Here is a 25,738-nt window from a genome sequence, read left to right on the forward strand (position 1 = left end):
GTGCCCGTAGTACTTCACTGCACTAATTTGTTTGTATATCCTTGGGTTGCATTTTCTCCTTTGCTAGTCTAAAACTTCCTTAAGGGCAGGGACTGTTGCTAAAAATATTTCTGCAAAGCAGGAGTATTAACAGCTGCCTTACAAATTGCTTTCAGGGATAAATCCAATAACGTGTTGGACGGGGAGTGTAATTATAAAGCCTGGCACCTTGTTATTGGTCTATCAGAGGCAGAGTTTTTAGATCAACTTTATATACTATCTGGCATGTAATAGGAACTCAATTAATGTTTGAAATAACTAAATGAGGGGGTGATCAAGTTTCTTAAGATTATCTCTTCCCAGGATTCTCTGAACATGTGTGCATGTATATATGTGTGTGATCATGATCTTGCTGAGTTAAGGAATGACTGACTAGTATTCATAAGTTTTAATTACAGTGATACTCATAAAGAAAACAGATGTAATGCACTTTCCCTAATATTCTACTAGGCAGGACAGCTACAGAGCTCCTTCTCTACTTCTAATGACAAATTCAAGCCCACTGCTTAGTTTATAATAAGAATTCACTAAATATTTGTTTATTAAATGAATAACTGTATTTTGCACCCTTCATTGCTTAGAGAGATTTCTCTCTCCTAAACATACCAGAGTTTTATAATATCCCTCCCAATATATGGCACCTGCAAACTGCAAATATAGCATGGACCAGTACTACGTACAGCACAACTAAGCCACCTGAGCAATGTCATACAGAATCAGAAATGGGTACAATTCAATACACACGTGTGGTTTCAGTTCCCCGAAGGCCTTCACTAGCAGTGTGAGCGTATATTGCAAAGACTGCTATCTGATATTCGGTTAAAGACATCAAGTTTTTCAATACTGTGGAAGATATGCTTCCATCCACCACCACCTGTTGAAAGAACAGTTTGAGGAATGAGAAAATGGAATATCTCACATGCAGACTGGAAATCCAAAAGGAAAAATATCTCTAGCAAGAACCTTTCATTAAATATTTTCTTATTTGCACCACATCCTCTTTCCCACTGTGGCAGTCAATTCCCCTTGAATTCTCACATGAAGTGACACACCTTTTAGGAATATGTCCAAAAGTCCCTTACTAATTCACATCTAATGGAAACTGTGTCATTCCCAAGCTAATGGTTATCCTAATCACATCCACTTACTAACAGTTGACATGTGATATTTTTCCATGGAGCCTTAGGAAGCATTTAAAAGATTTATTAGTAATGAAAAAGATAGAGCAATTGGAAGCACTCTGATTTTTTTTTTTAAGTCCAGATGACTTAAACCTCTAGAATCTACTCAAACACTGAAAAAAAACACAAAAACCAAAAAACATAAATCCTGCCATAACGCAGAAAACTGTGAAACATGCTGAGGTCAGTCAGAGGTTAGAACAACATAAGGTGTTAGCACTTCAAAAGAAGAGAGGGAGGGACTTCCCTGGTGGCGCGGTGGTTAAGAATCCACCTGCCAATGCAGGGGTCACAGGTTTTATCCCTGGTCCAGGAAGATCCCACATGCCGCGGAGCGACTAAGCCTGTGTGCCACAACTACTGAGCCTACGCTCTAGAGCCCGCAAGCCACAGCTACCAAGCCCACGCACCACAACTACTGAAGCCCGCGCACCTAGAGCCCGTGCTCCGCAACAAGAGAAGCCACCGCAATGAGAAGCCCGCACACTGCAACGAAGAGTAGCCCCAACTCAATGCAGCTAGAGAAAGCCCGTGCGCAGCAACGAAGACCCAGCGCAGCCTTAATTAATTAATAATTAAAAACAAAAAAAGGGAGATTTCATCACATTTTAACATAGTCCCTGTATCAGACATGAAATGGGAACCATCCAATCATCTGGCAATAGATGTTCTCTCCTGTGATGGCCAACCCATGAGAAAGGCCAGCCACAGGTGTTTTATTATGGCTTCTCTTTTGCACGAATCTCCGCAAACATCCAGGAAATCCCAAACCCTGGAGGACTATATGCCCACATTATTTGGAACACACAGACTTCCTTAAGGCAGAAAGTTCAGACCACTCACAAAGTAGAAAGAAAATATCGGTAGCAAAAGGGGATTCTGGCCAGATAATTAACGACTGATTCCTTTTGCCTTAGAACTCATTAATTTTTAAAATCACAAAAAGGTAAAGTCAAAATAAGTTGTGTTAGAAATGGACACATGACCAGTTCTGAAGGTTCCTTGATGGAGGTAAGAGGAGAGGATGTAAATACCATAACCTAGAGAGAGAGAAGAACAACATAGACACATGGAAACGTATTTCAGTCAAATAATTTTAAATGCTTGTGACAGAATAATCTCCTTATATACACATTTCTGTCTTGTCTTCACTACTGTACAAGAATTGAGAGAATGAAAATAATGGTTAGAAAATACTGTCTCCTTATTACCTCTTCTGGTTTTCCACCCCTGGCAGGATAATACACGACTCTGTATTTTTCCACTTTTCCTGGGGCATGAGTCCAGTTTACCATAAAGCTCCTGGCAGTGACTTCAGAAGTAATCAGTTCTGTAGGTGGCCCAGTGGTGGCAAGGGCTGAGGCTAAATTTTAAAGAAACACATCAAATGAGCCTCTTTCCCATAGTTATTTCCTATGAACCTAGGAAACTCCACTAGTCAGAAATGATTGTTGATTTTATGCTGCCTCTAAGATTTTCATCTCTAGATAAATTAATTCAGTAATTCATTACAGGCATACCTCAGAGATATTGTGGGTTCAGTTCCAGATCTCTGCAATAAAGCAAGTCACACAATTTTTTTGGTTTCCCAATACATATAAAAGTTATGTTTACCTTATACTGTAGTCTATTAAGTGTGCAATTGCATTACGTCTAAAAAAACCCAATATACATACCTTAATTTAAAAATAATGCTTTTGAAAAAAATGGCACCAATAGACTTGCTCGACACAGGGTTGTCACAAATGTTCAGGCTGTAAAAAACACAATATCTGCAAAGCGCAATAAAGCGAAGCACAACAAAACAAGGTATGCCTGTACAACATTTGTTTATTGAAACATTTGTCTATGAGGTACCAATCACTATGCTACGTTCTGAGGATACAACCTTAAATAAGACACAGCCCTTGACTCTAAGGAACTTTCTTGCTGTAGAATAGTAAAAAAACAAAACCACAACATTGAGTTTGTATCTAAAGGTACTCTTCTGAGCTCTTTAGAAGTATTATCTCATTTAATTCTCAATAGTTGCTATTATTGTTCCCATGTTGTAGGTGAGAAAACCAAGTCAGAATGATGTGAAATAACTTGCCCAAGTCACACTATTAGTGAGTATCAGAGATGAGATTGATTCCCAAGCTTCTTGACACAAGAGCCTGTGTTTTTATGCAACAGAGGGTACCGCCTCTATACTGAAGACTTCAACAAATGGCCAGTATTTAAAAGTAAAAAGAGAAGAAAAAGCAACTAATATATACTGAATGTCCACTATAAGCTAAACATCATGTTAGCACTTTGTGTGTGTTATATACATGTTAAAACAATGAGTCTGTAAAAGATTTGGGACATGTAAAGTTTAAAGTCCCTGAACTTTAGGATTTATTATCTGCTAGGGGCATTTACTTAAAGGGACTTTAGTAGTCATAACAATGGGGAAAAAAAACATAGTTATGGAACGATAACTATGACCAGGTACTTTATTACATGTTTTATCAGCAACCACATGTAGAATTTTTTGTGGGTAAAATTGGGCTCTAAAGTCATCTCATCAAGCACCTCAGAGAAATTTATTCAGGAAGCTACTACTTGGCTGCCCAACCTAGTCCCAAGAGCTCTAGTCCAGGGAAAGAGGAATGATGGAAGAGAGAAGGACATGTAGCCAAATAGAATCATTCCACACCCTGGGTACAGTTAAGGCAGCAAATAAAACCAAACTCTTAAAGCAAGATCTGGATATTACCGTCTTCTCAGATCACATCCCTATTAACCAGGTGTAACCTGTAGACCAATGATATCATGAGGAACAAGGGTTAAAAATTCCATGATGGCTGAGCATCCAGGAAGATAGAGCAGATGTGCTTTTCCCTACTCATCCCCTCAAGTACAACCAAAATTTCTGGAAATCATGTATAAGACAAGCATAAGACCCTGAAAAGTAAAGGGAAGAAGGTAGATGGGCAAGGGACTGTTGGACCCAGGAAACGGTACAGTGGTGAGTTCCCTGAGTTTCCTTTTGCCTCATGTATCCTAGACATAGAGCTAAAGAATCCAGCCACCTAGAAACACAAACAAATACAGACAAAAATAATCCAATGAAGCCTGCTCTCTCTAGCCAAAGGGCCAGGAAAGGAGCAGCCTGCCAAGACAGAAAACCTTTAGGCAATAACTGCTCTAGTCTAAACAAAAGCCACAGGAAAAAAAACCCCAACTGTGGCCCCATCCCCACTCATACCTGCAAAGGTCAAGTGGGGAGTCAAGACGTCTACCTTTCCTGACTGTAACAGAGCTCTAGTCTAAACAAAAGCCACAGGAAAAAAAACCCCAACTGTGGCCCCATCCCCACTCATACCTGCAAAGGTCAAGTGGGGAGTCAAGACGTCTACCTTTCCTGACTGTAACAGAGCTCTAGTCTAAACAAAAGCCACAGGAAAAAAAACCCCAACTGTGGCCCCATCCCCACTCATACCTGCAAAGGTCAAGTGGGGAGTCAAGACGTCTACCTTTCCTGACTGTAACAGAGTGCCCCAACATTTACCCTCATCCTATCTGCAACCAGGGTGGTAGGAGAAATTGCCAAATAGGGAAAAGAGACAATCATCCCTGACAAGTAGTAACAAATCCTTCCACCTCACTTCCGTCTGTGATATATGGGGAAACCACATGAAGAGCTGGGACTTCCATCCCCACCTGGTAGTACTGAGGCACCACTCCCCTTTCCCTCTGGGATGGTATCACAGTAGATCTGGTGGTAAGTCAGTACTTGAAGAAAAAAGGCCTGAAAAATTCTCAAATTTGACAAAAGGTGCAAACTATAGATTCTAGAAAATGAGTGTACCCCAAATAGATAGGCCAACAGAAACTCATCCCAAAATATACTGTAGTCAGACTTCCTAAAACTAAACTTAAAGAAAAAAACGTAAAAGGAATGGGAAAGAAATGACACCCACCTTATTTTTAGGGGGACCTTTTTTAATGACAGCAGATTTCTCATCAGAAACCATGGAGCCCAGAAGAAAGTGGCATAACATTTTCCAAATATTCAAAGAAAAAAGCTGTCAATGAAAACTCTATCTAACAAAAAATATCTTTTAGGAATGAAGGGAAAATCAAATCAGTCTCAGATAAAGTAAAATTAAATAAGAATTTTTCACCAATGGACCTATCCCAAAAGAAGGACTAAAGGAGGTTCTTTAAACAGAATAACAAAAAGAAGGACTTCTGGGACTGCAGAAAGGAAGAAAGAATGAGAGAAAGCATAAAAGTATGGGTAAATATAATACACTTTACTTCTCCTCTCAAGTTTCCTAAATTATGTTTTGTGGTTGAAGAATTATAACAGTTTCTGATGTGGTGCAACATTTTTGGAGAGGAAATATTTAAGACAATTGTATTACACACAGATATGGTAAAGGGACTTGAGGGAGGTAAGGTTTCATCATTTCACTCAACCTAGTATAATATCAACATCAGCAGACTGGGATAAGTCATGTTTATATAATATAATAACTAGAGCAACCACTAAAAGAGATAAACAAAGAGATTCCATCAAAAACATCATAAATGAATCAAAATGTAGTTCTAAAAATGTTTAAGTAATCCATGGGAAAAAAAGATAAAGAAAACAGAGATGTGAAAACCAGAGAGAACAAACTGAAAAAAATAAATAAATAAAAATTAAAAAGCAGGTTTAACCTCAAACATATCAATAATTACATTAAATAAAAATGGCCTAAGCATACCAATTAAAAGGAAGAAATTATCAGAGTGGATTTAAAAATGTGATCAACTATATGCTATCTACATGAAATCCACTTCAAATATGATATAGGAAGGTTGAAAGTAAATAGATTTTAAAAATTATATTATGTAAACATTAATCAAAAGGGAGTAGAAATGACTGTATTAATATAAGATAAAGTAGACTTCAGAACAAAGAAAATTACCTGAGACAGAGAAAGACATTACATAATGATAAATCGTTAATCAACCCAGAAATCCTAGCATTCTAAATGTATATGCACCAAAAAAAGAGTTGCAAAACATATAAAGTAAAAACTGATAGAACTGAAAGAAAAAACAGACAAATCCACAATTTTAGATGGATATTTAACATCTCTCTCTCTCAACTACTGATAAGACAACAAAACAAAACAATCAGCAAGGATATAAAACTCAACAAGACCATCAACCAACAGGATCTAGTCAAAACTTATAGAACATTGCATGTGACAACAGCAGAATACACATCCATTTCAAGCACCTACAGAGCATATATCGAGATAAACCATATCCTGGGCCAAAAAACAAACCTCAGAAAATTTAAAACAATGGAAATCATACAGAGTGTGTTCTCTGATGACAATGAAATAAAATTAGAAACCAATAACAGAAAGATAACATAAAAAAGCCCAAGCCCTTGGAAACTATGAATAACACACTTCTAAATAATCAATGGGTCAGAGAGGACATGTCAAGACTAAAAAATATTTTAAATTGAATTAAATGAAAATACAACATATCAAAATTTAGGGACATTGCTAAAGCAGTGCTGAGAAGGAAATTTAAAGCATTTAAGTAATTACATTATAAAAGAGAAAGCATCTCAAATCAATAATCTAAGAGTCCATCTAAAGAATCTAGAAAAGTGAAAGCAAAATAAACCCAAAACAAGCAAAGTGAAGAAAATGAAAGAGCAGAAATCAATGAAATAAAAAAAAGAAGAAAAATAAAGAAGTTCTATGAAACCAAGAACCAGTTCTTTGAAAAAAATGCAAACATCTAGCAAGCCTGAAAGAAAAATTTAAAAAGAGAAGACAAAAATTACCAATATCTTGGAGGAAACAGGAGCTATCACTATGGACCCTGCAGACATCAAAAGAATAAGGGAATACTATAAACCACTCTACACACATGAATTCTACAAGTTCTAGGAAATGGACCAATCACTTGAAAAGCAGACGCTTTCCCTCTAAGATGGAGAATAAGGCAACAATACTCATTCTCATCACATTTAACACAATATTAGAAGTTTTAGCCAGTGAAATAAGGCAACAAAAGGAAATAAAAACCACAGAAATCAAAAGGAAAGAAATAAAACTATCACTGTTTGCAAATAATATGACTTTCTACATAGAAAATCTCAAAAAATCTAGAGAAAAACTCCTATAAATAATTAATTATTTCAAATAATAGGGTCAGCAGGTACAAGGTAAATATACAAAAATATAATTATATCTGTATATACTAGCAATGAAAATGTGAACACCAAAATTAAAAACACAACTAAAATTTCTCAAAATAAAATTAAATACTAAATGTAAGTAGAACAAAATCTGTATAGAACTTGCATCCTAAAAATTACAAAATGCTGATGGAGAACTCAAAGAATATCTAAACAAATGGAGGGATTTGCTATGTTCATGGATTAGAAGAATCAACAGATTAAAGATGTCAATTATTCCTAAGTTGATATTTGATAATTGAAAATTGATTTAATGCAATTCCTATCAAAATTCCAATAAGCCTTTTTGTAGAATAAAAATTATTCTAATATTTATATTAGATTATTATATAAATTAAATATAAAATATAAGTATTATATAAATATTTTTCTAACACTTACATGGATGATAAGGAAGTATAATAGCAAAAACAATTTTGAAAAAGAATAATCAAACAGGAGAACTCAGTCTATCCAATCTTAAGACTTACTATATAGCTACAGTAAATCAAGACTGTATGACATTGGAAGGCGGTTAGACACATAGACCAAATGGAAAAGAAAAGAGAACCAAGATATAAACACACACAAATGTCTCCAACTGATACTCAACAAAGTTGCAAGGTAATTTCAATGGCAGAAATACAGCCTTTTAAGCAAGTAGTGCTGGAATCTTAAACTAAACTTCAAATCCTTTATAAAAAATTAACTCACATCATAGATTTAAATGTAAAATATAAAACTTTTGGGAAAAAAATAAAAAGGAAAATCTTTGGGAATCTAACACCAGGTAAAGAGTTCTTAGACTTGACATGAAAAGCATTAATCATAAAATGGAAAACAGATAAACTGGACTTCATCAAAATTTAAAACTTTTGTTCTGCAAAAGACCTTGTTAAACAGATAAAAAGATAAGCAATAGATTGAGAGAAAATATTTACAAACCACATATCCAACAAAGGATTATTACCTAAAATATAAAGAATTCTCAAAGCTCAACAGTTAAAAACTAACACAAAAAACAACCCCCAAAAAAGTCGAGTTAGAAAATGGGCAAGGGGGGGGTGGCTTCAAGATGGTGGAGGAGTAAGATGTGGAGATCATCTTCCTCCCCACAAATACATCAAAACTACATCTACACATGAAACAACTCCTACAGAACACCTACTGAATGCTGGCAGAATACCTCAGATTTCCCAAAAGGTATAAGACGCTCTCAGGCGACCTACACACAGAGGCGGGGCAAATCCAAAGCTCAACCCCAGGAGCTGCGCGAACAAAGAAGAGAAAGGGAAATTTCCCCCAGCAGCCTCAGAAGCAGTGGATAAAATCTCCACAATCAACTTGATGTACCATGTATCTGTGGAATACCTGAATAGACAATGATTCATCCGAAAATTGAGGCGGTGGACTTTGGGAGCAACTGTAGACTTGGGGTTTGCTCTCTGCATCTAATTTGTTTCTGGTTTTATGTTTATCTTAGTTTAGTATTTACAGCTTATTATCAATGGTAGATTTGTTTAATGATTTAGTTGCTCTCTTCCTTTTTAATTTTGTTATATATATATATATATTTCATTTTCCTTTTTCTCCTTTTGTGAGTGTGTATGTGTATGCTTCTTTCTGTGATTTTCTCTGTATAGCTTTGCTTTTGCCATTTGTCCCAGGGTTCTGACTGTCCTTTTTTCTTTTTTTTCAGTATACTCTTTAGCACTTTTTATCATTGGTGGATTTGTTTTTTGGTTTGGTTGCTCTCTTCATTCTTTCTCTCTTTTTTAAAATTATTTTTTATTTTTTTATTTTTAATAAAGTTTTTCTATTTTAATAACTTTATTTTATATTTTTCTTTTTTTCTATCTTTCTTTTTCTCCATTTTCCTCTAAGCTGTGTGGCTGACAGGGTCTTGGTGCTTTGGCCAGGTGTCAGACAGGAGCCTCTGAGGTGGGAGGGCTGAGTTCAGGACATTGGTCCAGCAGAGACCTCCCGGCCCCTCATAATATTAAATGGTGAAAGCTCTCCCAGAGATCTCCACATCAACGCTAACACCTAGCTCCATTCAATGACCGGCAAGCAACAGTTCTGGACACCCTATACCAAACAACTAGCAATACAGGAACACAACACAACCCATTAGCAGAGAGGCTGCTTAAAATAATAATAAATTCACAGACACCCTAAAACACACAACCGGAAGAGGTCCTGCCCATCAGAAAGACAAGATCCAGCCTCATCGACCAGAACACAAGAACCAGTCCCCTCCACCAGGAAGTCTACACAACCCACTGAAACAACCTTACCACTGGGAGCAGACACCAAAAACAACAGGAAATACGAACCTGCCACTTGCAAAACAGAGACCCCAAAAATGGTAAGTTAAGCAAAATGAGAAGACAGACAAATACACAGCAGATGAAGGAGCAAGGTAAAAAACCAACCAGATCAAACAAATGAAAAGGTAATAGGCAGTGTACCTGAAAAAGAATTCTGAGTAATGATAGTAAAGATGATCCAAAATCTTGAAAATAGAATGGAGAAAATACAAGAAACGTATAACAAGGACTAGAAGAACTAAAGAGCAAACAGAGAGTGATGAACAACACAATAAATGAACCTAAAAACTTTCTAGAAGGAACCAATAGCAGAATAGCTGAGGCAGAAGAAGGGATAAGTGATCTGGAAGACAAAAGAGTAGAAATACCTAAAGCAGAGAAGAATAAAGAAAAAAGAATGAAAAGAATTGAGAACAATCTCAGAGACCTCTGGGAAAATATTAAATGCACCAACATTTGAAATATAGGGATCCCAGCAGAAGAAGAGAAAAAAAAAGGGACTGAGAAAATATTTGAAGAGATTATAGTTGAAAACTTCCCTAACATGGGAAACAGTCAATAAATCCAAGGAGAAACACGACAAGACACATATTAATCAAACTATCAAAATTTAAATACAAAGAATAAATCTTAAAAGCAGCAAGGGAAAAGCAGCAATTAACATACAAGGGAATCCCCATAAGGTTAACAGCTGATCGTTCATCAGAAACTCTGCAAGCCAGAAGGGAGTGGCAGGAAATATTTAAAATGATGAAAGGGAAAATGCTACAACCAAGATTACACTACACAGCAAGAATTTCTTTCAGATTAGACGGAGAAATTAAAACCTTTACAAAGAAGCAAAAGCTAAGATATTTCAGAACACAAAACCAGCTTTAAAACAAATGCTAAAGAAACTTCTCTAGGCAGGAATCAAAAGAAAGGGAAAAGACCTACAATAACAAACCCAAAACAATTAAGAAAATGTTATTAGGGACATACATATCGATAACTACCTTAAATGTAATTGGATTAAATGCTCCAACCAAAAGACATAGACTGGCTGAATGGATACAAAAACAAGACCTATATATATGCTGTCTACAAGAGAGCCACTTCAGACCTAGGGACACATACAGACTGAAAGTGAGGGGATGGAAAAAGATATTCCATGCAAATAGATCAAAAGAAAGCTGGAGTAGCAATTCTCATATCAGACAAAATAGACTTTAAAATAAAAACTATTACAAGAGACAAAGGAGGACACTAAATAATGATCAAGGGATCAATCGAGGAAGAAGATAAAACAATTGTAAATATATATGCACCCAACATAGGAGCACCTCAATACACAAGGCAAATGTTAACAGCCATAAAAGGGGAGACTAACAGAACACAATCATAGTAGGGGACATTAACACCCCACTTTCACCAATGGACAGCTCACCCAAAATGAAAATAAATAAGGAAACTCAAGCTTTAAATGATACATTAAACAAGATGAACTTAATTGATATTTATAGGTTATTCCACTCAAAAGCAACAGAATACAATTTCTTCTCAAGTGCTCATGGAACATTCTCCAGGATAGATCATACCTTGGGGCACAAATCAAGCCTTGGTAAATTTAAGAAAATTGAAATCATATCAAGTATCTTTTCTGACCACAGCGCTATGAGATTAGATATCAATTACAGGGAAAAAATCTGTAAAAAATACAAACACATGCAGGCTAAACAATAATAACCACTGAATAACTACTGAATAACTACTGAATAACCAAGAGACCACTGAACAAATCAAAGAATAAATCAAAAAATACCTAGAGACAAATGATAATGAAAACATGACTACCCCAAACCTAAGGCATGCAGCAAAAGCGGTTCTAAAAGGGAAGTTTATAGCAACACAATCCTACCTCAAGAAACAAGAAACATCTCAAATAAACAACCTAACCTTATACCTAAAGCAATTATAGAAAGAAGAACAAAAACCCTCAAAGTTAGAAGGAAAGAAATCATAAAGATCAGATCAGAAATAAAGGAAAAACAAATGAAGGAAATGATAGCAGAGATCAATAAAACTAAAAGCTGGTTCTTTGAGAAGATAAACAAAATTGATAAACCATAGCTAGATTCATCAAGAAAAAAGGGAGGGCTTCCCTGGTGGCGCAGTGGTGGAGAGTCCGCCTGCCGGTGCAGGGGACACGGGTTCGTGCCCCGGTCCGGGAAGATCCCACATGCCGCGGAGCGGCTGGGCCCGTGAGCCATGGCCGCTGTGCCTGCGCGTCTGGAGCCTGTGCTCTGCAACGGGAGAGGCCACAACAGTGAGAGGCCCGCATACCGCAAAAAAAAAAAAAAAAAAAAGAAAGAAAAAAGGGAGAAGACTCAAATCAATAGAATTACAAATGAAAAAGGAGAAGTAACAACTGACACTGCAGAAATACAAAGGACCATGAGAGATTACTACAAGCAACTATATGCCAATAATATGGACAACCTGGGAGAAATGGGCAAATTCTTAGGAAAGCACAACCTGACGAGACTGAAAAAGGAAGAAATAGCAAATATAAACAGACCAATCACAAGCACTGAAATTGAGACTGTGGTTAAAATTCTTCCAACAAACAAAAGCCCAGGACCAGATGGCTTCACAGGTGAATTCTATAAAACATTTAGAGAAGAGCTAACACCTATCCTACTCAAACTCTTCCAAAATATAGCAGAGGGAGGAACACTCCCAAACTCATTCTACAAGGCCACCATCACCCTGATACCGAAAGCAGACAAAGATGCGACAAAAAAAAGGAAAACTACAGGCCAATATCACTGATGAACATGGATGCAAAAATCCTCAACAAAATACTAGCAAACAGAACCCAACAGCACATTAAAAGGATCACACCATGATTAAGTGGGGTGTACCCCAGGAATGCAAGGATTCTTCAATATACGCAAATCAATCAATGTGATACACCATATTAACAAACTGAAGGATAAAAACCATATGATAATCTCAATAGATGCAGAAAAAGCTTTAGACAAAATTCAACACCCATTTATGATAAAAACCCTCCAGAAAGTAGGCAGAGAGGGAACCTACCTCAACATAATAAAGGCCATATATGACAAGCCTATAGCCAACATCGTTCTCAATGGTGAAAAACTGAAACCATTTACACTAAGATCAGGAGCAAGAAAAGGTTGCCCACTCTCACCACTATTATTCAACATAGTTTTGGAAGTTTTAACCAAAGCAATCAGAGAAGAAAAAGAAATAAAAGGAATACAAATTGAAAATGAAGAAGTAAAACTCACTGTTTGCAGATGACGTGATACTATACATAGAGAATCCTAAAGATGCACCAGAAAACTACTAGAGCTAATCAATGAATTTGGTAAAGTAGCAGGATACAAAAGTAATGCACAGAAATCTCTTGCATTCCTATACACTAATAATGAAAAATCTGAAAGAGAAATTAAGGAAACACTCCCATTTACCACTGCAACACAAAGAATAGAATACAGAGGAATAAACCTACCTAAGGAGACAAAAGACCTGTATGCGTAAACTATAAGACACTGATGAAAGAAATTAAAGACAATACAAACACATGGAGAGATATATCATGTTCTTGGATTGGAAGGATCAACATTGTGAAAATGACTATACTACCCAAAGCAATCTACAGATTCCATGCAATCCCTACCAAACCACCAATGGCATTTTTCACAGTACTAGAACAATAAATTTCACAATTTGTACGGAAACACAAAAGACCCCGAATATCCAAAACAATCTTGAGAAAGAAAAACAGAGCTGAAGGAATCAGGCTCCCTGACTTCAGACTATACTACAAAGCTACAGTAATCAATGACAAAGCTACAGTAATCAAGACAGTATGGTACTAGGTACAAACAGAAATATAGATTTATGGAACAGGATAGAAAGCCCAGAGATAAACCGATGTGCATGTGGTCACCTTATCTTTGATAAAGGAGGCAAGAATATACAATGGAGAAAAGACAGCCTCTTCAATAAGTGGTGCTGGGAAAACTGGACAGCTAAATTAATTTCTAAACAGTGAAATTAGAACACTCCCTAACACCATACACAGAAATAAACTCAAAATGGATTAAAGACCTAAATGTAAGGCCAGACACTATAAACCTCTTAGAGGAAAACATAGGCAGAACACTCTATGACATAAATCACAGCAAGATCCTTTTTGACCCACCTCCTAGAGTAATGGAAATAAAAACAAAAATATACAAATGGGACCTGATGAAACTTGAAAGCTTTTGCATAGCAAAGGAAACCATAAACAGGATGAAAAGACAACCTTCAGGATGGGAGAAAATATTTGCAAATGAAGCAAGCGACAAAGGATTAATCTCCAAAATATACAAGCAGCTCATGCAGCTCAATATCAAAAAAACAAACAACCCAATCCAAAAATGGTCAGAAGACCTAAATAGACATTTCTCCAAAGAAGACATACAGATGGCCAACAAACACATGAAAAGCTGCTCAACATCACTAATCATTAGAGAAATCCAAATCAAAACTACAATGAGGTATCACCTCACACCAGTTAGAATGGCCATCTTCAAAAAATCTACCAACAAAAATGCAGAAGATGGTGTGGAGAAAAGGGAAACCTCTTGCACTGTTGGTGGGAATGTGAATTGATACAGCCACTATGGAGAACAGTATGGAGGGTCCTCAAAAAAGTAAAAATAGAACTACCATATGACCCAGTAATCCTAGTACTGGGCATATACCCTGAGAAAACCATAATTCAAAAAGAGTCACGTACCACCTTGTTCATTGAAGCACTATTTACAATAGCCAGGACATGGAAGCAATGTAAGTGTCCATTGACAGATGAATGGATAAAGAAGATGTGGCACATATATACAATGGAGTATTACTCAGCGTTAAAAAGAAGTGAAATTGAGTTATTTGTAGTGAGGTGGTTGGAACTAGAGTCTGTCATACAGAGTGAAGTAAGTCAGAAAGAGAAAAACAAATACTGTATGCTAACACATATATATGGAATCTAAAAAAAAGCCAAAAAGGTTCTGAAGAACCTAGGAGTAGGACAGGAATAAAGATGCTGACGTAGAGAATGGACTTGAGGACATGGGGAGGTGGAGAGGTAAGCTGGGACGAAGTGAGAGAGTGACATGGACATATATACACTACCAAATGTAAAATAGATAGCTAGTGGGAAGCAACTGCATAGCACAGGGAGATCAGCTCGGTGCTTTGTGACCACCTAGAGGGGTGGGATAGGGTGGGAGGGAGGGAGACGCAAGAGGGAGGAGATATGGGGATATATGTATATGTATAGCTGATTCACTTTGTTATAAAGCATAAACTAACACACCATGGTAAAGCAATTATACTCCAATAAAGATGTTAAAATAAATAAATAAATAAAATAAAAAGAAATAAAAAAAGAAAACAGGCAAAAGATATGAACAGATGTTTCATCAAAGAGGATATACAAATACAAATAAGCATGTGAAAAGGTGTTCAACTTCATTAGCTATCAGGAAAATGAAAATTAATACCACAATGAGATAGCACTCCACACCTATCAGAATGACCAAAATAAAATACAGTAACAACAAATGTTAGTGACAATGCATAGAAACTGGTTCACTTATATATTGCTGGTGGGAATGTAGAATGCGACAGCCACCCTGGAAAATTGTTTGGCAGCCTCTTAATTAAAACTAAGCCACACAAGCAATTACAATATGATGAAGCAGTTGCACTCCTGGGCATTATCCCAGAGAAATGAAAACTTATGTTCACAGAAGAACCTATACATGAACGTTCATAGCAGCCTTTTTGGTAACAGCCAAAAAGTGGAAAGAACGCAGATGTTTATCAATGTGTGAATTGTTAAACAAAGTGTGGTACATCCATACCATGGAATACAACGCAGCAATAAAAAGGAAAGAGCTACTGATACATGCAACTACTTTGATGAATCTCCAGGGAAGAACCCTGAGTGAAAAAAGCCAGTCCTCATATACATACTTTATAATTCCATTTATATAACATTTCCAAAATTAAAAGTATTTTGAGATGGAGAATAGATTAGTGGTTGCCAGGGGTTAGGAAGATGTTGGAGGCGGGAAGGAATGTGGCTATAGAAGGATAACAGAAATGGTCCTCATGGTGACGTGAATGTTCTGTATCTTGTCTGTATGAACATCACTTTCCTGACTGTGATATCGTACTGTAGTTTTGTAATATGTTACCATTGAGGGAAACAGGTAAAATATACATGATCTCTTTCTACATTATTTCTTACAAATTCATGTGAATGCTCAATGATCTCAAAATCCAACATTTAATTAAAAAACAAACATGATGGTCTAAATGCAACACCATGGAGATATTATCTAGTAATTTAAAGTATCCCTCTCACAAGCCCATGGAACCTACCAATATACTCCCTTTTCTACTCTGATGATCCCTGTCTTGAGAGCACAAAGGACTGTTTAGTAAGTCGATGTGAAAAATCATAAGAATTTTCATAATCCATGATAGATTTTTGCACAGAGTAATACCCATATGAGCAGAGTAACTCTGCTCTGTCATTCATTGTACCTTTGATCTCCCTGTCCTGTTCTTCCACCCTGGAGCAGACAGTCCTCGTCAGACTCTCCACAACTGTGTGCATCAGGTCAAATTCGGCGACGTTGTACACATGAGTGTTGTCTGGTTCAGAGGCGATCTCCTGCAATTCATTCTCATCCGCGTTTTTCACCCCTGGCATTGAGGACAACAGGGAGGGTCATGACGGTCATGCCCCATTTGAAAAAGCAACTGCAGTGACCCCGACCTGCACCCATCAGTCTCCACCGCAACCAAAGCACCTGGACTTTAAAGAGGCACATCTCATGTCAGATTGTTTTTTAAATTCACTTTCAAAGTCATTTTTATTTTAGTTTTGAATTTTTATGATTTTTTGGCCTCACCGCTCGGCATGCGGGATCTTAGTTCCCCAACCAAGGATTGAACCTGTACTCCCTGTAGTGGAAGGGCTTGTCCTAACCACTGGACCACCGGGGAATTCCCTCAAAATCATTTTTAAATGATTAAGTCTTAATTTTGTTCAGTACATCTTAAAGGAAGATGTATTGATGAAACTAACTTCTGTCTTTCATAAATATTGCAGAAGCAATAGTAATTAAACCAGTACTCAACACTATCCGCACTTCAGGTTTAAATTTTTATAAAATTAGTTTACTTAAATTGAGACAGAAAATCCTTGGCCCTCTTGGAATTTTCTAGTCTATCTTAGCCATGGATACTAACAGTTAGAGTGTGCTTACTATGCCCCAAGCACTTCAATGTTTTCTATATATTAACACATTTAATCTTCACAACCAATCCTATGAGTTTGGCGTTACTGTTTCTCCCATTCTACAGATGACTAAGCTGATGCACAGAGAGGGTGATTCACTTGCTCAAGGAAGCACAACCAGTAAGTATACAGCTGGGGTTTCACCCAGGCAGTCTAGATCCAAAGTCATATGCTCTTAACTACTATCTCAAGCTGCCTCTCAGAAGATTACACATTAAAATGAGTCAATATTTACCAGTGAAATTAGAAACAGAAAAAGGGAGGCACAGGATTCGGTTTCATGGGTGTAAAGGTAGATTTCTCTTCCCCAGGCTACAGTAAACAAGGAGCATTTCTTTAAAAATCCCAGTCATTGCAATTATCTAAGGATGTTAAAAAGGGGTACTACGGAAGCAAGGAAGAGAGATTACCTGGGGCAACATTAATTACTTCTTAGGTGCCCAGCTGTGCCATTTAATTTATCTGCCAACCTCAACAGATTGAGTAACAAAGCATCGGTTGTTTCTGAACTATTTGCTTTAGGGGGTTATAAAATAATAAATACTACTGATTTTCAGGTAATTCCCAGAGAAAAAGTCCAAATCACATCTGAATGAGTTCACTTAAACTCATCCATTCATCATTAACGAGACCACAGAATGGAGAGTAAACACATAAATTAATCCCTTAATAGCATAAGTCTTCTGCAGGGATTTTCTTTGTTGAACAAAAGGATAGAAAAATAAAAATTAAAAATTAAATCAATCTCTCTAATGTTCCTTGTCTGACAGACCTCTACAATAACTTTTAAAATGCATAGCTGGATCTGTGTCCACAATAGCAAAATAACAGTGCATGCTGAAGCAATGAGCTTAATGTCAATAATACTTTTCATGGCATTTAGTTAAAACCAACAAGTTTGGATCATTTAAGAATATTCTAGAGAAGATAAACCCCAAATCTCTCTTTCTCTCTCACCTTTCCAAACAAAACAGTCTGTTGTAAAGAGCACGGAAAAGTGAGGAAATGGTAATCATGACTTGGATGGAATTTGTTTTGTAAGGATTTTGCCTTGTTCATATTTATGCTCCAGCACCCACCAAAATGCCTGCCACCCAGCAAAGAAGCAAATACTTCTCGAATGAAACATTCTATAAACCACATTTTGAGTAACAAATCTAGCAATGAGTCAGAGGAATTGTCTCTTTTTTTTTTTTTTTGGTCAGTCTCTACTAAATAGAAGGCTTTCCTATCACCAAAGAAAATGTAAATAATTTAATCAAGAGCAAAATTGCATCAACTAAATATTTTGCAGTTATTCTGAGTGTGTGTCATACATATTCTTCCCACAAACCAATACCTTATAAAGGGTTATTTTCAAATAAATAATACTGCATATCTATAATTTTTTGCTTTCTTAACTACAAGACCTTAATTCCTTGAAAATGATAAATTGGTTTCCCTCTACACTATCAGAGAAGAGATAGCTATAAAGTGATACTAAAGAGAAAAGTCTTGACTAATTAAATGGTAACAAATATGTACCTAACCTTTGCACTTTATGCTTTTCACAACATTTTGTGTGTGGTATCTCACCTAGAGATCCTCACACCATAAGATCCATCAGTTCCATCACTTCCATTTTTAATGTAAGGAAGTTGGGCTCAGATCAAATGACTGGCTATGACTAGAGCTAAGGGGGAAAAAGGCAGGGGAGAGGCGGAGGGATAAATTGGGAGATTGGGATTGACATATACACACTACTATCTATAATATAGGTATTTAATAAGGACCTACTGTGTAGCACAGGGAACTCTACTCAATACTCTGTAATGACCTATATGGGAAAAGAATCTAAAAAAGAGTGGATATATGTACATGTATAACTGATTCACTTTGCTGTACAGCAGAAACTAACACAACATTGTAAATCAACTATACTCCAATAAAAAAAAAAAACGACTTGAAAGTGTTCAGGTCTCCTGGCTTTCAGTGGAGCGTACTTTGCATCATATATAGTTTTAAGTGGTCATGTGTGTGTCCATTGTTGAAACAGGACCATAATTAACAAATACCTATGGCAAACAGTTCTACACCAGATTCACGAAGGTTTCTGGATGGTGGAATGATATCATCTTGGGATTTTCCATCTGTGATTAAAATGCCAATTTTGGACACTCCAGTCCTCGCTCCCGCTTCTGGTTTAAAGCTGTTTTCAAAGACGTAGTTCAAAGCAAGACCTAGGAGAAAACAAAAAAAAATAAACACAAACCAACCATCTCTAATAAAAAGCCTTCCAATTCTGCAAATGTAACCACAAGATGAGTAACTTAGAACGTTAAAAGAGTTTTTATTAGATGTGCACTTTCATCTTCATTTTTACAATAAACTATTCTTTGACAGATCCGATGAAAAACTAAAATCCACCAAAACAGAGGTAATAAAAAATAGCTGAATAGTGCATCATTTCTGAAACTAACATTCATAAAGAACACTGAATTCATATCAAATGTATATTGACAGACCTGTGTACCAGAAAATCTAAACCTTTATAATTAAGGATGAAGCAAGAATACCCACACAGAAGCAAATGTCCCAAATATCATCACTACATTTTCAATTTTGTTCATGATGATCTAAAAAACCCCACAAATTCTCTTTCTCTGTTTTATAGCGGTAGAAGGGGCAGATCTAAAACGATAGTTGAACTCCTGCCTTTTGAGTGTGACACTTTTCACCCAGAAAAAATAAATACCAAATATTGTTATAGGATTTGTGCTTAATAAAGTTTTGTTGTATTAACAAAAAACTTGTTAGATTAAACCTCCAATTGGCAAAGCAATTATCAGGATTTCAGTGGTTTACTTAAAATTCAATGACAGCATCTCTATTATTTAAACCGAGCATCCACATTGTGGTCCCACAGAGGGAAATAGCATGTATTAGGGTTAAAACCTGTGATAACTCTTTGTGGTTGGGTCATGGATAATTGTAATCTAAATATTCTTACATTACAGTTGTTCCTTGGTATACACAGGGCGATTGGTTCTAGGACCCCCTGTGACACCCAAATCCATGGATACTCATGTCCCCCATATAAAATGGAGTAGTATTTGCATACAACAAACGTGCATCCTCCCGGATACTTTAAGTCATCCCTAGATTACTTATAATACCTAATACAATGTAAATTGCCTGTAAATAGTTACCAGCATGCGACAAATTTAAGTTTTGCTTTTGGGAAATTTCTGGAATTTTTTTCCAAATATTTCTGATCCCTGGTTGGTCGAATCTGCAGATGCTAAGGGCCGATTGTACTAATTTTCAAAAATATCGGTGAGCCAAAGCTCCTTAAATATTTCCATGATAACTACCGATTGCAGAATAAGGGTAAAGAAAATATCTTCCTTGAAAATTGGTAGAAATTTTTTTTTATTTAATTGACAGCATGACTGGAGGAAAAACAGGTGAAGAGGAAGAAAAATGAACTGACAAAGGTGAAGACAGCTACCAAAGCCTGTCAGTGTCAGGGACTGCTCGGTTCTCTTCTAGTTCAACCAAGCCCTTCCTGGGACATTATATTCATATAGCAAAAGGGATGAGATGTCTAGGTTTTAACTCTTAATGCTAGGTTTGAGAAAAGAGCCATCTAAGAACTTTATATGCTAGTTTGGTTTAAAAATACTATGCTAAGACGCGCAAAGTGGCAAAACGAAGTAATCAAACTATTCTTCAGCAAGATATGTTGCTCAAAATGTGGACTAGACAAAAACATACCTGTTAGTGTATTTCCTCCCTTGTATGGTAGATTTCGGACAGCTTCGATCACCTCATCTTTTGTGTTGAAAGCATTCAAGTGCCATTCTATTCTGGGGTCGCCGCTATACTGTGCAAGACCTGGAAAAGGAAGATGAGAAAGCCCACCCAGAAATGAAGGGTTACTCAAAGATCTAGTGGACCATTCAAGAAACTAGAATGACGAAGGGCCTAATCTTTGCAACATTTTTTTCTCTGCCTCACTATGTACTTTCAAAATGAGTTGTTGACATCAATTTAAGGAATTTTCAACATAGCTGGGAGCTGAAGGAATGTATATATTTTCTAGCCATCTAGAAGTGAGCACCCAGTCAGGTACTTAGCTTTTTTTTTTAAAGTCTGATCATGTTTGTAGATAAAAGGTCTAGATTTATTTAATTTTTTTTATTGAGGTAACATTGGTATATAACATTATACCAGCTTCATGTGGACAACATTATATTTTGACTTCTGTACACATTATAGTGTTTCTTTTTGGTTTTTTTCCCAAAGGAATGAGTTTTCTTTATGGCTATTTAAAAGGGAAACTAGGAGACTTTATATAATAAAATGGATATGTTGCTCAATGATTTACACCTTTTATTTTGCTTTTTATCTCAGCTAGAATTAATTTGGCAAATATTATCTTGTACTATAAAACATTTCCCAATTGTTAAACCTTTCACTGGATTCAGCTGTATTTTGTTTAAATAAAAAGAAAACTTTTACCTGATAAATTCTTAAACAAATGACAACTTTAAAATTATTATTACTTTTAGGCAGAGAAGATTTTGGCTTTCCAGAAAATTGAAATGTCTTCAATAATTAATTGAGTGACACTGTCATTAGCAAAAATTAGTAGAAATAAATATTTATTGATGTAAACTTGCCCTTTTGGGAATATCACTATTGTTAAACCTGTAATTCTGAAAACCATTTGGTAAAGAATCTTTGAAATTTCTTAAGAAGCTTCCTGGTGGTTTTACACTGGCAGCAGACTGCTGTTAACGGTAGATGTACCAATTCGTGTCTTCTCGGAGCCCACGTCGAATGCTGTAACCAGGTTTTCCAAAAAAGACCGAACCAGTCTGAAGTTGAATCTTCCAATACTCCATGAGCCATCAACCAGAATTATAATATCAGCAACAGCTGGAGTTTGACAGAAAAATTTCACTTCTGCAAAGTACAGACCAAAAAAGTATCTGTGTTACTGTTGGAACTTTTAAAAGAGTGCGTTTATTTTAAGTCTTTCAGATAATTTGGTGCTAAGAATACAATAAAGTTTCCATTAAAGCAACCATATTTTTATAACCATTCTTTTAAATGCATTTTTACCAGGAAAAAAAGTGTGGTAACGGCTGGCAGCAGAGTCAATGTTCTGGAAATAGCAAAACACTAGCAGGTTCACACCATCTTGGCAACTCAAGGCTTCTGCATTGTTTAAAAAGTAGTGTCTGTGCAAAAGCATCCAGTTTTGGGTTTTAGTCTGTAGCTTCTTTCCAGGAAAGGTCTTAGCAACACCCATGTAGGAGAGTCAACAGGGATGGGAAGATAGGAAGCAGAGAGGCGGCTCTCCCATTCTGATAAGTCTATGCTAGAGGAAGTCAGTCACAAGAGAAGAAAACATGGGCTTCCTGAATTCAGGGAAAAGGCAGGGCCATGCGTTTAATCTAAGAAAGGTACACAGACCTTTGCTAAAATAGGAAGGGTTTGTGGAAGAAGAAAATTGGAAAAGAGCCCAAGAATTTCCCCCAATTCAAATCTTTTTACAATTGGGTCTATGTGACAGTAAGATTTTATCCCTAAAAGTCATTTAAGTAATTGATATTTTAAATTAAGTTTCAGAATAAGCATCTAGAAAAGGATGCCTGGTGGCTGGAGCGGCACTACCTTAAGCTTTGCCCTCAGGGAAAGTCCTAGCCCACAGTGATTGCGGGCAAGATGTGAAGGGCAAACAGCTGTCTTTGCAATAAAGGGGGTAGGTCTGTGCTGGATGAGGTGAAAACCACCACTTACATTCACACAGAGCCAGAATACTAGAATATTCTTAATGGGTTTAAGAATCCTTAAAAATGTCACAGTATTGTCAGCATCTTTACCAGCAGTGCTTTTTACTGCAGTTTGTGCTTCCCAAAGGATGGCTTAACTTTGCTGAATTTTCATATTAGGACTGGAGATCAGGAATATTGTGTGTGTATATGTGTCCATGTCAACTTCTTGAAATGCCCAGCAAATCCTTACTTTGCTTTCTAACATTAAAATGACAATAAAACAGAATTTAAAATATAATTTATGTAGTGAAAAGCAAAATAAAGAAGTGTTCATAAATAAATTGAATATATTTTTTCCTGTGGGGGAAATAGTTGAACTACTATGTTTAATATATATCTCAGTTTAATATATATCTCTGTACCTGCTGGCCACATTTACTTAAAACGATCTTGGATCTTGGTTTTTTTCACATTCATGGAATACCTAGATCCTTTTACCAGATGGGGAAAAAGTGTATTTGCCAAGGAAATACTCAGATACTCATTATGTAAGCTAAACAATACAGCTCAATCCAAAGTTTATATATTACATTTTTGGGCACCAAATCTCCCTTCTTTAATGACCAAATACAAAGCCACCACTAACTTAGGAGTCAGCCCTCTGTACCACACTAAAAAGTTCTAAAACAGAACAATGCAAGAAGTCATGGGGTAGAAATTAGTTTGTGCTTTGGAAATAATCAGGGAAAATTAAAGTCTTAAGAAGCTTTAAGAATCTATTTCTCTCAATTTTTATGGGGAAATTTACCTGAAATGAAAAGTAGTTTTCTTTTTCTTCCAAAACTATTGGGGATATTATTTCACTTTTTAATTTAAATTTTTTTAATTGTTTGGATACACTGCAGACAGGGTCTTAGAAAGGGAGCAGTTTCTCTTTGCTTACTTAGAAGAGGGCTATGAAAACTGGTATTTTCCATTTTAAAATTGTTTCCAATAAAAATAGTCTGTTAACTTAGCTCATTCAAGTCATTTTGACTTGGAGATAAAAATTCTAGATATCTCCAAAGTAAGATAGAAAATTAATTGAATAGAAATTAGAATACTGATAAATTTAGTGATATTAATTTTTTTAAAGTTGTTCATCAAAAGACACCTTAAATAAAATAAAAAGATAAGTTATGATTGGAAGAAGACATGTACAATATAAAAAACTGAAAAAGGATCAGCATCAAGAATATATAAATACATAAAAAACCATGAATAGATACTTCAGAGAATAGGAAATAAATAATATGGTTAATAAATGAATGAAGAGAATGTTTAACTACATTGGTGATCACAATAATAAAAAAATCAAGACCATAATGAGGTACAAGTGTACTCATTCAACTGGAAAAAAATAAATTTAATAGCATTTATGATTACTCTAAAGATAATGAAATATTTAGGTATATACTTAAAACATGTGCAAGATCTGTGTGCTGCAAATTACATTACTGATAGAAGTCAAAGAAGACATAAATCAGTGGAGAAGGCTACCATATTCATGGACAGGAATACTAAACATAGTAGAAATGTCAATTATCCCCAAATTGATCTATAGGTTTAATGCAATTCCTATCAAAATCCCAGAAAGGTTTTCCTAAGACATAGACAAGCTTATTCTAAAATTTATATGGGAAGGCATAGACCCCATAATAGTTTTTTAAAAAGTCATGACAAAGAAAAACAACATGGAAGGAATCATTTTACTGGGTATTCACGCTACTTACTGTACATAAGTAATGGGTATTTCAGAGGGTTAGATACACCCATCAATGAAAAAGGATAGAAAAGCCAAAATAGACCCATACAAATATACTCAACTATATGATTTTATATCTAAATATGATTTTAGACAAATGTTCAAAAATACTTCAACAGATGGTGTGAGAGCAACTGGATATCCATGAAAGAAAGAAAGAAAGAAAGAAAGGAAGGGAGGGAGGGAGGGAGGGAGGGAAGGGAGGGAGGGGAGGGAGGGAAGGGAGGGAAGGGAGGGAGGGAGGGAGGGAAGGGAGGAAGGGAAGGGAGGGAGGGAGGGGGAGGGAGGGAGGGAGGGAGGGAGGGAGGGAGGGAGGGAGGGAGGAGGGAAGGAAGGAAGAAAGAAAGAAAGAAAGAAAGAAAGAAAGAAAGAAAGAAAGAAAGAAAGAAAGAAAGAAACTTTACCTAAACCCTATATTTTATACCAAAATTAATTCAAAGTGGATCATCAACTTAAATGTAAAAAGTAAAATTATAAAACTTTTAGGAAAAAAGTAGAAGAAAATCTTTGGAGTGTAGGTCTAGAAGAAGAGTTCTTGGAGTCGACACCAAAAGTACAAACACATAAAAAGAAAGTTTGATAAACTGTATTTCATCAAAATAAAATACTTTTGCTATGTGAAAGCTCATATGAAGAAGATGAAAAGACAAGCTATAGACTGGGAGAAAGTATTTGCAAACCACACACTCAGCAAAGGATTAGTATCTAGGTTACATAAAGAACTCTCAAAACTCACAAGTAAATAAAACCAAACAATCCAATTAGAAAATGGGTAAAATCTGAACAAATATTTCACCATAGAAGGTATACAGATGGCAAATAAGCACATGAAAAGATATTCAACATCATTAACCCTCAGGAAAATGCAAATTAAAAGCATAATGAGATTTCACTGTACACACCTATCAAAATGGCTAAAATAGAACACAGTGATAACAAATGCTGGTATGTATGTATAGAAACGGTATCACTCACACTTTGCTCATGGGAATATAAAATGGTACAACCACTCTGAAAACAGTCTGGCAGT

At 36.1% G+C, this 25,738-nt stretch overlaps 1 protein-coding gene and 1 long non-coding RNA gene across 5 annotated transcripts in view; both read right to left on the reverse strand.

The window, feature by feature from the left end:
• COL14A1 (collagen type XIV alpha 1 chain) overlaps positions 1–25,738 on the reverse strand; it is a 245,298-nt gene that overhangs the window by 159,027 nt on the left and 60,533 nt on the right. For all 4 annotated transcript variants that reach the window (XM_067711390.1, XM_067711391.1, XM_067711389.1 and 1 more), the window contains exons 6-11: positions 21,934–22,089; positions 20,896–21,015; positions 19,194–19,358; positions 16,380–16,541; positions 2,432–2,583; positions 784–913 (exon numbers count right to left, since the gene is read on the reverse strand). In XM_067711390.1, coding sequence (XP_067567491.1) covers positions 784–913; positions 2,432–2,583; positions 16,380–16,541; positions 19,194–19,358; positions 20,896–21,015; positions 21,934–22,089 — 885 coding nt within the window. The remainder of the gene's footprint in view (positions 1–783; positions 914–2,431; positions 2,584–16,379; positions 16,542–19,193; positions 19,359–20,895; positions 21,016–21,933; positions 22,090–25,738) is intronic.
• Positions 9,153–10,752, reverse strand: LOC137209925 (uncharacterized). The gene is made up of 2 exons (XR_010936184.1): positions 9,528–10,752; positions 9,153–9,486 (listed from the first exon to the last, which is right to left on the reverse strand). It is a non-coding gene; the product is annotated as an uncharacterized lncRNA (long non-coding RNA).

Source organism: Pseudorca crassidens, chromosome 17 (assembly GCF_039906515.1).
Source record: "Pseudorca crassidens isolate mPseCra1 chromosome 17, mPseCra1.hap1, whole genome shotgun sequence".
NCBI classification, from domain to species: Eukaryota; Metazoa; Chordata; class Mammalia; order Artiodactyla; family Delphinidae; genus Pseudorca; species Pseudorca crassidens.